We start from the raw sequence: 12,661 nt of genomic DNA, 5'->3' as shown, positions 1-12,661 counted from the left end.
AAGATACACTTTATAGATGGTTTATTTAACCAACATGCATTACAGCCAAACACCACTGTTGCTGAAAATGGAATGTTTGTAATTGCAGATTAAACGATACTACAATTATCCAAAATTCAATTTACCTAAAAATTCAAAAATAACTTGAAAATTTAGAATTTTCTAAAAAAACTCAACTTGTTAGAAATTCCAATACTCTTAATTTTCAGATATTTCCACTACCATTTCTAATGATCAGAGTATATCCATTCTTGTAATTTTAGTCATGAATACAATAGCATTTCTTCAAAAGTTTACATTTATACAAGTAGTATGTTCAAAGTATTTAGTTATTCATATGACTAATATTTATTAGTTGAACTAAGTTAGTTGTTTCATTGTAGTAAAAATCAGGAGACAAATAGTGAGCACCGCACAAACAACATTTCAAAAGCAGTTAAAAAGCTAACAAAATGTTTTATCCTATTTAGTTTAATTATAAGATTACCTTCATGTTCATTTAGAATAAATTCTATTGGGTTACTAACACCCAGTCCTGAACATCGAGGTAGCAACAGAATAACTTTTGCTTTTTGCAGTCTGTAATCTGTTGGTTCAATCTCTGTAAAATCCTCACATAGTAGCACAGTATCTGAGAAACAAGCAAACACTGAAAGCTAAGTATGAAAGCAATCCAGTAATATTTTACTGTAATAAAACTGTAATCACATTGACATTATGCAAATTTCACTAGTTAAACTCAGTCCTCAAAGGCATCTAATTCCACTTGATTTCAAATACCTTTGAGAACATGGACCTTGGCATCTGCCACAACTATATTTGCATTTGAATACTTAATCATCTCTACAGCAAGAGCCCATGACTGAATCCCACAGCCTTTTCACATTATGCCCTGGTAGTACAATTAGGAGAAAGGCTCGTCAAGAGGATTTTTAAGTTAAATTCCCAAAAATGCCTTTAGAGTCACATCTGGGATTTCTTTCTTGAGCTAACGAAATCAGATGCAACTGAAAGTAAAATGAACATATGGCCAGAAAACTGAATATAAAAACTATATTACATTGCAACAACCCCTCCTAAATTATGCAGGAACCCCAATGAATGCTGAAAGAAGCACTCTATCCCACTTTCCCTCAGGAAGTTTACTGAGGAATGCTTTCTACATCAGTCTGTCTTATGCCACAAAAAGTCTCCCTTATTTCTTAAATTAGTGGTGCTCCTCTGGCCTGCAGCCAGATCCAGCCTGCAAGGCAATGTCATCCATCCCATGGGTCACTATGCACAAAAAAATTGACACTGGGGAGAAGTGGCAGTGTTAACTGCTGTTCCCCTTCTGCCAAATTTCTAGACCTATGGGAATAAGGCTGGATGGCATGGCCTTGAGTGTGGGGGCAGGCTAGCACATGACGAGATGCAACACACTGAGCCCACGCATGGGATCTGGCCTGCAGACCTGGAAGGTTGAGCACCACTGTCTTAATTGTTTAAGAAAGTTAGATTAGTGACAATTATAACTTCATTTCAGTTGCAGAGACAGAATTCTCTGGGGCTTACGGAACAGCATTTCCAACTGGGAACCCCTAATTGACCCGTTTGCTAATAAAAATGAAGACATAAATAGGCAGATTCTATTGTTATCTATAAGGCAGAAAAATGGATTAGACAACAATCCATTTCGGCACTTAGGCAAGTGCAATTTATTCCACAGTGCTTGAATCTCTGAAAAATCCATTAATGCATCTTTTTTCTAACAACTGCCATCTTACCTTCCAGACAGGATCAACAAGCAGCAAGGAGGAGATTGAAGGGGGCTGTCCACCTTTTGCATTAACAGTTTTTCAGGGACTCAGGGCGAAACAGAATCTCACTAAGAACACTTAAACAACAAGAGAATCTGGCTCTTATGGTCTTAGGTCAGTGATTCTCAAAGCAGAGTGCCATGGCACCCCCGGGTGCTGCAAGATGCTTTTAAGCATGCCATGTGGTACTGCGCAATAGTAGCACTGTTGGGGTTGCAAACACCTACATGATTAACAAGGTAAATACAGAGATTTCAAATAGAAATCCACAGTGTCAAAAACTTCCTGGAAACTTGTGGTTTTTCTGGGTTTTCTGCAACAGAGGAATTGCACTATTCTTTCTTCTGCAGTCAAAAAATGAGTGGAAGCTAAGAGCTGGCATTTTCAAAGGGGTGCCTTGAGTCTACCAAGTTTGCGAAACAATAGTCTAGACACTGCCATGAACACGAATGAATACTGATGAATAAGAACATCTCCAGACAGTGCTAAATAACTGAAAGATTATTTTAAATATTTGTATCAAAATATAAAATGTCTTTGTGCTAACAAATAGCCACATAACAATAATCACTAAAATGTCATTATACTTAATGGCATCTGCAAATATCCATACTATAAAAGAGAAGGTTAACTCATACTTTTACAGTCCAGGCATCTGAACATGTCCTTCAGCTCAGCTCCCTTTGCCTGTGATTTTACTCCACATACAAATACTTTAGATGTGCTCTGATTTGTCAGCACTGATATATGGGCAACAGTCAACCAGGAACCCATATGAGCCACTATGATGTCGTCATCCGTGTTCAATAAGGCTTTCACAGAATGTACAGCAAGGCTGCGAGATTTATCCTAGAAGACAATGCATATTATTAGGTAATTAAATACAGCTAATTAAGAACTGATAGATTTTGGTTGCTGAATTTTAGTTCAGGCTAAATATTATTAATTTGGCTTCTCCTAGTACTGTACTTTTTCAAACTACAAAAGTGGGCTCATCCATTTCACCCAAACAGGGAAAGGGAGGGAGTCCATACAGTCAAGTATGGCTAGCTAATCATACCGAACTGTACTTTCCAAAATATAAAGCAAATTTTACATAAGTTACTGAATTAAGCAAACTATACAGTTCCAGCCTCAACGTGAGGAAGGATGAAGTTTGTCAACAGGCACAGAAGGGTAAGAGAAATGTAGAAATGTTTGCGTTACCCCCAGTGAACCCCAAAAAAGACTCAAAGCAAATTACTGTGAAAAATAAATGCTGAACAATATGCAAGATGCACCTACTGAAGGCAGTACCCTCAAAGCTTGCTATATCACATTTTCTATGACATGAAGACACATGCAATGACAGTCACGTGGCTGCACTATCCAGTTACAAAGGAGAAGCAACACCTTTCAGTTCAAACGAAAAGATATGGAGAAAGTCCTGATTAAACGCAATCTCTTTACCCTGGAGCAACATATGCTTCACTGATACAGACTTGAAGCCAGAGATCATAAACAGCCAGAAGACCTCCAAAAAGACTGAATGGGTGATCTTAAAGTTACCAGTAGATATTTTTGTAGATAAAGGTGCATCTGTGATATAGCTCAACTATTACTTCCTCCAATTTGAGGTTGCTAACACACTTTTTACATTGTAGGGAAGTATGCATTTTATTGATACATTGTTAGAAACAAATGAAACTTCATTTTCAGATGACTCTGCGAAATGACCTGGTATGACATTATAAACCTTTTTTTAGGTACCAGTGCTGTATCAACTAAACTTACCTTTCATGGTGCCATCAGAAGTCCCTAGAGGATACCGATGGCCTGGAATAGATAAAGCTGGGAGACATGTAGAACACAGATGACAAGCACTGCGCTGAACTTGACAAACTGTGACAGTTGTTTTTAATAACTTTGACAGTAGATTTGCAGGATGTGAAGAAAAGTTTCATTGCTGCCACCAGAGACTTGGCAAAGTTCTAATGAGCAGATCTTTCTGGACGTTCAAAAACTGAGTTAACCTAGGCTCATTTGCATCAGAAACAGAAGTGAGGTTCTCTCATAGGAAGATGCTTTGCTGATAAAAAAATCACTTAGATTAGGACCTAGCTATTAAACAGCCCTTCTGTTGTAGGTGAACTACATGTCTAAAGAAGCCAAATGTTTCTGGAGCTCAAGAAAGTCTCTCTTGACGTTGACAAATTCTTTTAATATCACTGCCTCCAAACTGCCTATTTTTGGAATATGTGCTAAGGTTCTGCTGAGGCAGATCCAACAAGACCTGGATTCTGCAGCTCTCCTTCACACAGGTACATCTGGCTTTCAATCTGGGAGTACCAGTTATATCAACAGTGATTTTCATCCCCAACTGGTGAAATCAGGTATCTCTTCAGATTTATTTAATAGGGCTATTAAGTGCTATTCCCCTGCTTCATATCCTAGCTAAGGTAGTCAGAGTTCCTTTAAGGCAGGGGCAGGCAAAGTCCAGCCCATGAGCTGGATCGGGCCCATGGCGGACTCCATTTCCCAGCAGCCCCTGCCCATGTTGCTGAGACACCGTCAGCAATGGGACTGTGAGAGTGCAAGGCCAGGGTTTCCATGGAGACCAACCCCAGCAGCACTGGCAGGGCACACTGCTGGGCAGGGAGCTGCTCCAGGGTCAGGGCTGGGATCCTGCAGTAGCGACAGCCTGGTCTGGAGCCAGGGCAGAACTGCAATCCGCTGTCCACACACCCCTGCTCGGAAGAACTAAGGTTGACCTTGCACTAATTAGATTCTATAGATGAAAAATGATAACAAATTGCTACTTTTCCATGTACAGAATCCAAGTATAGCAGGATTTGTCTTAAATTTGAATTCATCTTGGATTCAGGTAAATATGAATAGTGTTTCTATTCAGTGACTGTATTCAACATGCAGGTGGAACTAACATTTTCAGAAGTGGTGGTTTTGGTGCTTGCTTGGGTCATATTGTGAAAGCTTAACTTATGAACTCCCTCTCTGGAAAAAAAAAAAACAGGCCTTTTTAAGGAGTCTTAAAGTTATGTAATTGAAGATCACTTATAACTGAAAATATTGACTAGATCATTCCAGGGTTGCCAGAAAAACATCTGTACAAAGGGCTCTACCTCACCTCTGTATTATAGTATGAAGCTCTAAATAAGCTGGCGTGAGGGAATACTGGGTGCAAGTCAGGAGAAAGACCACTTAACCTACTGCAAAGTCAGTGGTCAGGAACCTTTCTACATGATGCATGGAGAGGCAGCAGTGACTATTCCACCGCAAGCATGGAACTGCAGGAAGAAAGTATTATGATGCCATTATTTATTGACTAGGAGTAAAATTTTTCAAAGCATCCAAATCAGATGCTTAAGTGGTGTTTAGGTCCCATTTTCCAAGTCATTTTTGAGGATGAGACTGGGGCACTTCTGAAACTTTTATCTGAAAACAGCTTTAAAATAAAATCTTAATTTAAACATCCTACTGATTACGCTGACTATCATTTATAAGCGTTTACATTCAAGTGTCAATATGATTCAATGATTATGGTTTTTATAAAGACAGTATCTAGGACATTTCACAAACTGTTGGCAGCTAGCTACTTTTAGCCATTTAAAATAAAGGAGGAAAAGGCATGCAACAGATTCCAAGGCACAGCATTCTCTTAGGCTAGAAATAGACATTGCTAGTGGAGCAAAACCAGCTGTGCTGGGATGCACCTCAGCACAGCTAAGCTGCTTCACTGCGAAAAACACATCACCCACTTCCCACCCCGCTGATGCTGCAAACAACAAGCGATATGTTCTCCTGGGGCTTGAGAGGCCTGGTCCTGCACACCCTGGGAATTCTTACACAACACTGGGCCCCCCAAGCCATGGGAGTGCCTGCCTGGCTTTCCCCCTTACTGAGACATGCCTCCGGGACACGTCTTTGCAAGCAGGAAAAGCCAGGCAGGTGCTTCCGGGGCTTAAAGAACCCAATCCTGCACAGGAATTCCTGGGATACACAGAATCAGACCCCTCAAACCCCTGGAAAGCAGAGGCAACTCTGGGTTTCCTGCACTGTCGCACCATAAAGTAAACAGACATCTGCTGCTAAATGCTAAATAGCAAAACAAATGGATACCACCTTTGTTGTGACCATTATTCATGGCATAACAATGGGTATGCATGTATGTTTGCTTAGCTTCTGTGCTGCCACACAAAAAAAAAAAAAATATTATGATGTTACAAAAGCAATACAAGTTGATGTCTGTTTCTACCCTTAGTTTGCAGATCAGATTAAGGAAGCTCCTACTTACTGAATTAACTCACCTGTATTAAGAGTTTGTAATCTGTGAAAAGCTCCAAGCTGAGTAGTTCTTCTTTAAGAAAGGAAGGAAACACCACCACATCCTGGCAGTGTTTGTCCAGACAATATGTATAACCCTCCAAATCTGATATAGAGTCAACTCTGGTAAATCCTTCTTTTGTTAAACTTCTATAAACTTCTTCAGGGCTGTTAATATATGTAAGAGTCATAGTAGTTATAATAAGCATTACCACTGAATATACAAAGTTAAATCTCAAGAAATCATCCAAAAACTTAGCTTTTTTGCTTCAAACATACCATAAAATTCAAAATAATCTGAGCTAGTCTGACAGCACCAAATTTACTGTTGGCATAATTTGGTTCAGTTAGATTGACTTGAATGGAATAGCACTCTACAGTGAATTTAGTGCTTAGTCTTTGGAAAAAAAGCTTGAGCAAAGATAATACACATATGCACATTTAACAAGTGTAATTCACAATATGCAGGCAGTCATGCAGACCAAGAAGTGTATACTATTTACTTAAATTTATTATTTGTGTAATTTTTTATTTGTGCCATACACTTGCACAATATACTGTAAATGGAGAGCCAACATGGCAACAATCAGTCAGGTCAACTAACATATTCAGCCTAAGTAAAGATTGCAAAATCACAACCAAAATAAGATATGTTAGCTATCCTCAAGCACTTACAATCTAAAATAGACAAGATATAAAATACATTCAAGTAAGGAAGAATATGAAAGAATTACTGGAAGGACCATTTGGTAGATCTATCACATCAGTTTCCATTACTATAAACAAAAATTAAAATTGCTATCCTGTATTGACATGCACACTACCAGAGACAGAACTTAAAGGGGTACTGTCAGCTGCATATTATGCCTTCACTCAAACTCCTCTACCAATTTTTGCAGCTTAAAAATAACATTTTTTCTATTATAAAAAAGTATTTTAAAATACTGCAGCGCACACTGCACTCCTTCTGTAACTGGATTTTCTGATAACCCTAAAGCAGGCAGGAGAACTGGCTTGTGCTGCAGCCTTCCAAGTCCAACCTTACAGCATGTCCCAGAAACAGAGGTGCACAGAACAAATGAAACTGTTCCATAGGCCTTTATTTTTAGGAGGAGCATTGGTGGGCGCAAACCAGAAAGGGCTGCAGCCCAGGCCAACTTACTTGCTTGCTTTAAGTTTATCAGCAGGGATCATGGTTTTCTCTATTTAAAAATCACAAATTCTGTTTAAAACCCCCAAAATCTAGATTTTTAGGCGATTAAAATAACCGTGATTTACTGATATATTTACAATTTAAAAAGCAATTTGGAAACCTACCAGTCCCTCAATCATTATAATAAATTCTAAATAGCTATGAATTTTGGTGTTTGATTTTCGGGTTTTTTAATCATGGAAAATCAGAGCTCCCCTGACCCCTTCACTCACCAGGACACGCGTCCAACTGTGACTGTCCCCCAGGCTGCTTTGTGGCACTGAGCAGCCCTGATATGCCAGTGCCCCTCACTCCGATGCACAGTCACCTGCCCCCAGACCCCCAGTGTGTGAGGAAGGGAGTGGGTGTGTTTGGAAAAAGTGGGGGGGGGGCACAAACAACATGGCAGGGGGGCACATGCCCCCTGAGATTTCTGAACCCACAGTGGGCCATGGAGTTACACCCAAGCCAGACCAGCTCCGGACAGGAGCTGCCTTTGTGGCCCAGCAGGCAGCACCTGGTGTCAGAGGGAGTGCCACGCCACATAATGGCTAGAAAATAGTATTTAGAGGTTTGCTTTCGGGAACCGGCTTGTAGGTAAAGTAGATATGTATTAGAACAATGGTCCAGGGCAATGGCAAGGGTTCACTGATTTCTAAAAAGCCTGTTTGTGAGTTTCCTCAAGGCTCACTGTATCTGACTGACAAGCAGCACATATAGCACTATTCCATAACATGAAATAAGGTGGCACCAGGTCAGTGCTCAGCTACAGAGCCCTTGAGATTTCCGGTTTTGGGGAAACACACAAAATTAGAAGACGACCCAGAAAGAACCGAATTAGGATGTGTACATGTGATGGGTTTGTGAAAGAAAGGAATACGCTGACAGGACAGAACATGAACAGCATGAAGACCACAGATAAACCAATCAGTGATGCCCAAAGACAGAGTCATCAGAAGGAGAAAAAGGATACAAAAGGAGGGACTTCAGAGCAGCAAAAGGCCCCCTGGGGGACCCAAGGCCACTGTGAACAGAAGACATACCACCAGCCCATCTCACCCACTCCACTGGGGGGAACAGGCCTCGGCCTCTGACCTCCAAGCTGTTGACATCTGACATTCAAGAGAGAACCTCAGAGAGTGAAGTTCATGTACTGACCAGGCACACCTTGACTCTGATGACAGCTCTTGGACTGGTAGATATAGAAGTGTTTGCGTTATTCTTATCTGTTATCACTGTGCATCAATAAAATTAGTCTATTATTGAATGGAGAGGTCATGGTCAGTCTGAGGGTTTGGGTCTGCCTGGCACATAGTATCTGGGTCATAAATCCAGTGGCAACACCATCATGAGGTGAAGCAGCAGCAGTGGCAACAGTGCAGAGTTGTGCCCCCTGCTGTTGCCGGGCAGGCAGGCGTACCTCACCTTGGCAGCTATGGCCACAGAGGCAGCTCCTGTCCAGAGCTGATCTGGCCTGGCTGCAGCCCCATGCCCCGCTGTGGACACAAAATCTCGGGGGGAGGGAGCACACATGCCCCCTTCTGCCACGTTGCCGGTGATCCCCCCTCCCCATGCATGGTTTGTGGCCCTTCCCCCTGACCAACACATGGCTTGTGGCCGTCTCTGCCCCATAGACTTACTTGGAGGGAGCTGCTTGGCCACCACATGCATGTACCCACCCCCTGCCAATGATTGCCCTCCTCTCGCTCCCCCCAAGCCCAAGCAGCCCCTTGCAGGCTGGAACTCAGCCAGCTTGCAAAGGGAAACCCACAGTTTTCCACATTTTTCTCCTTTAAAGGGGAAAGCCGTGATTTTCTCCTTGAAGAGAAAATCTGTGTTTTTCTCCATTGAAGGAGAAAATCCACATTCTTCTGAAGCAAATGGAAAATCTGGATCCCTGGTTATCAGAAAACCCTACTGTGGAAGCAGCATGTGTGCACTACAGCCCTGTGCTTGGAGCAGTTTTACTTGGCCACCACAACATCTGTATTATGATACTACTGAGGGGGTATTATGGCACCCAGTTGAGAACCACTGAACTAAGTAAACCAAAAATACAAAAGCTGTGTTTTTCCTTTAGACTCTTTCAGTTACAGTATGAACTGGTGTTAGTTGTAACACTCAAGTAAAAACTGAAGAAAGTATGAAGCTTACACGTGTATTACAAGAAGTTTGTGCCTTAGAAGGCAATCCTGAACGATGCACACTTCAAAACAAATTAGCAGAAATACAGATTACAGTTGAATACATAAAATCTAAAATTAACACATTAATATTAACTTTATCTCTCTCACCTGATTTTAAGAGCATTTATCCAAGCATACAAAGGTAAAGCAGAAGCCCTTTTTTCCTGTTTCCGTATAGTTTCTGGTAGAATATGTTCAATTGAAAGAGCATCGTGTTTAATTCGACATCTTGCCAGTGCAGCAGCCAATTTAGTCTTAAAACTACAAATATAAAATAATAGCTTTATCAAGATTTTTCATTTTAGCTTGCTATTATGCAACATTAATATTACAATGACATTTGGAAGTTACAGTGAAGCATGGATCCCATTACACTACGTACTGTGCAAAGAGTACAGGGCAGTTCCTATCCCAACTACCTTAAAATTTTCAAAACTGTTGTACAGAGATGTGACTATGCATCTTTAGGACTTTTTGGTTCTCCTAGCTCTAGTCTGGTTTTAGTTAATATTATCTTCAGGCCAATACTATACAACTTATAGAACAAAGGGGGCCTTGGTAATTGGTCAAGGAACCACTGCAATAAGATGCTACCACTTTTGGTGCTCTGAATCCCCAGGTTAGAGAGATGCCTGAATAGCACTTTTTGCTTCAGCTAGAGGAGCTCAGACACTTGTATGCTTAAGTGTTTCTCCTATTTCTAGGAGCTCCCTGGTATTGGGTCTCTCAGTTGTCTTTTGGAGGCAACCAGCTCTCCCTGCTGACTGTATAAGAAGTCTAGACAGATAACTGTGTTCCTATGAATCGTCTTCCTGTGGTCAGGCCTCATATTTTTTAGAACCGCAACACCAAAATTGGAGGCAGCCACGGTGGGGGACTGTAGCCACCACACCCTCTTTGGCTGTGCAGCACATGCTCAGTGAGTTCCTTAAGGTCTCTGGCTCATCAGCACAGCTTCCAGGTGCTGCTGAACTGGTGCAGCTCCAAAAACCAGAAAGATAAATGCTTCCCTTTTCCCCTGCCCTGGAAAATGGCAGCAGCCAAGGTGAAAGGCAGGAAGGGTAGCAATGTGTACTCCCTGGCCTCTGCTGGTAGCTGCACTAACAAGCTGGTGAGCTCAAATTGCTCACTGCACATTGACCACACAACCAAAGTGGGTGGTGCTTTCCCCCTCTCCACTTGGATCCAACCATGGTGGCAGCTAAGAGAACAATTTGGATTTTGCACTAAGTGACTTGCCCAAATGAATGGTTCAAGAAGTGGTGACTCTAATATGAAATAGAATGAAGCCACTGGCCTGTCATAGCTTCTATTTCAAACTTTTACATTAGAAGTTAGTTTTAAATGCAACAGAAAGGCCCACAGACAGATGTACACATAGCAATGGAGTTTCTTTGGAAACAGGAAAAAGGAGCCCTCAAAATTGAGAGAATGCAAATAAATATTGTTATTAAATGTTTTCTAAGCAGTCAAGCAAAACAGTTTATAACCTTTTCTTACTGTTATCCTTTCATTTCTAGTAAGAACTTTTCATAGTGAATTTATAGAAATCCCTACATTTTTAAATGAAAAAAAAACCCACGAAACAAAACAGGGAATCCTATTTTCACTGGTTAATGACACTCATCCACCTTTTCTCAGAAAACTGGACCCACAGAAAATACCAGGAAGTTATGTTCTGCAGGAGTGCTTAATTATTACAGCATGCAGTGTTGGAAGCAAGCACAGAGGTCTTGCAGTTTATTTGCAAATGGGTACCATGACCATGCATACAAGTCACACAAGTGCTACTGCAGCTGTGAAGCAGTTTCACTTTTGATCTGTGGTCTAGTGAAGTGGGAAGATAGAGTCCTTGTCCTTCCCACCCACAGCCCCAGAGCATAAGGCCCCATGAATCAGGCTGAGGAGGGAGCAAGATTAACTTAAGTGACATCTGCTCAACCATGTGTGCTAATATGCATCACTTAGTGTCATTCAGAGGGGTACCTGACCTGGTTTATCTTCATTAACCATGGAGGCTGATCACAAGACCAATGCGCTTTACTTAAAAGAAAAGACTGAAGAGGGAATTATGTTAGCACTATTTTAAAGGTTTTTATTTTATGTTCTGCTATTTTTATTGTAAGACTTGCCTAATTGGCACTACTGGGGGACCTGCAGCTGCCCAGAAAAAAATCCCTTGAGGGCCAGATCTGGTCTGTAAGCCATATTTTGCCCATCACAGATCTAAATTAACCTGTTTACTGAATGCTGAGGTAATATTTCTTCATGTTGTTGGCTTCAGTGTGATAATATTTATAATTTTTTTCCATTGGATTAAAGAAAAAATATATTAACTTCTCATTTTTTTAAAAGTATTCTACCATTAGCATGTGATTTTAATTAGGTACGAGTTTCTTCTTCTTTAGGAAACTGGAAGCTTCTTTCAAACTAAATTAGTTTTTAAAAAGTCAACAAATTATATCAGAATGGGCATTTTAAAAAATACTCACAACTGGAACTGCTATCATTTAGAGGTGCACTGATATATCGGTCCAACATCAGATCAGTACCAATATAAAGAAAATGGTCTATATCAGATATCGGCCCGATGGGGCCAATAATCTGGCAGATAAATGCCCGTGTTGCACGCAGCCACAAAGCAGCACAAAGCAGAGCCGGCTGCATGGAGAGCTGCCTCCAGCTGGTAAGTTGGAAGGGGAGGGAAGGTGCGTGAGGGGACAGATCAACATCCCCCACGATGAGGGAGGGAGTGGATAGGGGCAGTCGCTGCTCAGCCAGGGCAGGGGGTAGTGCATGCCAGAGGTGCAGCTGGTGGGGTGGGGGCAGTTCCTGCTGCTGCTTGCACCCGGGGAGGGCAGGGGCAGAGGGGTGTGTGCCCCAGATCTGTGTGGCACTGGGTGGGCTGCAGCTGCACGGCAGAGCTGGAGCCAGCGCTGTGCGGGGCTTTTCTTGCTGGGGGCTGGGCTCGGAGTGGGCTCCGGAGGCACTGGGAGGAGGCTGTAGCCAACCCAAATTTTACCACAGTTCTGTTCCCAGCCCCACCCTGCTGCCCACCACCCAGCGCAGCCCCAGCTTCTCCCAGCACTTGGGTGGAGGAAGGGTGTTCAGCACTGTCCCATGCCACCCCCCACCCCAGCTGTGCAGTGCCTGCCCCTGCCCCC

At 41.9% G+C, this 12,661-nt stretch overlaps 1 protein-coding gene across 1 annotated transcript in view; it reads right to left on the bottom strand.

The window, feature by feature from the left end:
• The window catches only part of NSUN7 (NOP2/Sun RNA methyltransferase family member 7), a 64,858-nt gene that overhangs the window by 23,995 nt on the left and 28,202 nt on the right, over positions 1 to 12,661 (bottom strand). Inside the window, exons 5-8 of the mRNA XM_019526023.1 lie at positions 9,606 to 9,758; positions 6,104 to 6,287; positions 2,438 to 2,648; positions 488 to 631 (exon numbers count right to left, since the gene is read on the bottom strand). Coding sequence (XP_019381568.1) covers positions 488 to 631; positions 2,438 to 2,648; positions 6,104 to 6,287; positions 9,606 to 9,758 — 692 coding nt within the window. The remainder of the gene's footprint in view (positions 1 to 487; positions 632 to 2,437; positions 2,649 to 6,103; positions 6,288 to 9,605; positions 9,759 to 12,661) is intronic.

The sequence above is a fragment of the Gavialis gangeticus genome, unplaced genomic scaffold (genome assembly GCF_001723915.1).
Source record: "Gavialis gangeticus isolate Ggan-Ray unplaced genomic scaffold, GavGan_comp1, whole genome shotgun sequence".
NCBI lineage: Eukaryota > Metazoa > Chordata > Crocodylia > Gavialidae > Gavialis > Gavialis gangeticus.
Note: the sequence above shows the minus strand (reverse complement) of the source record. Positions and strands in the feature narration are given on the sequence as shown.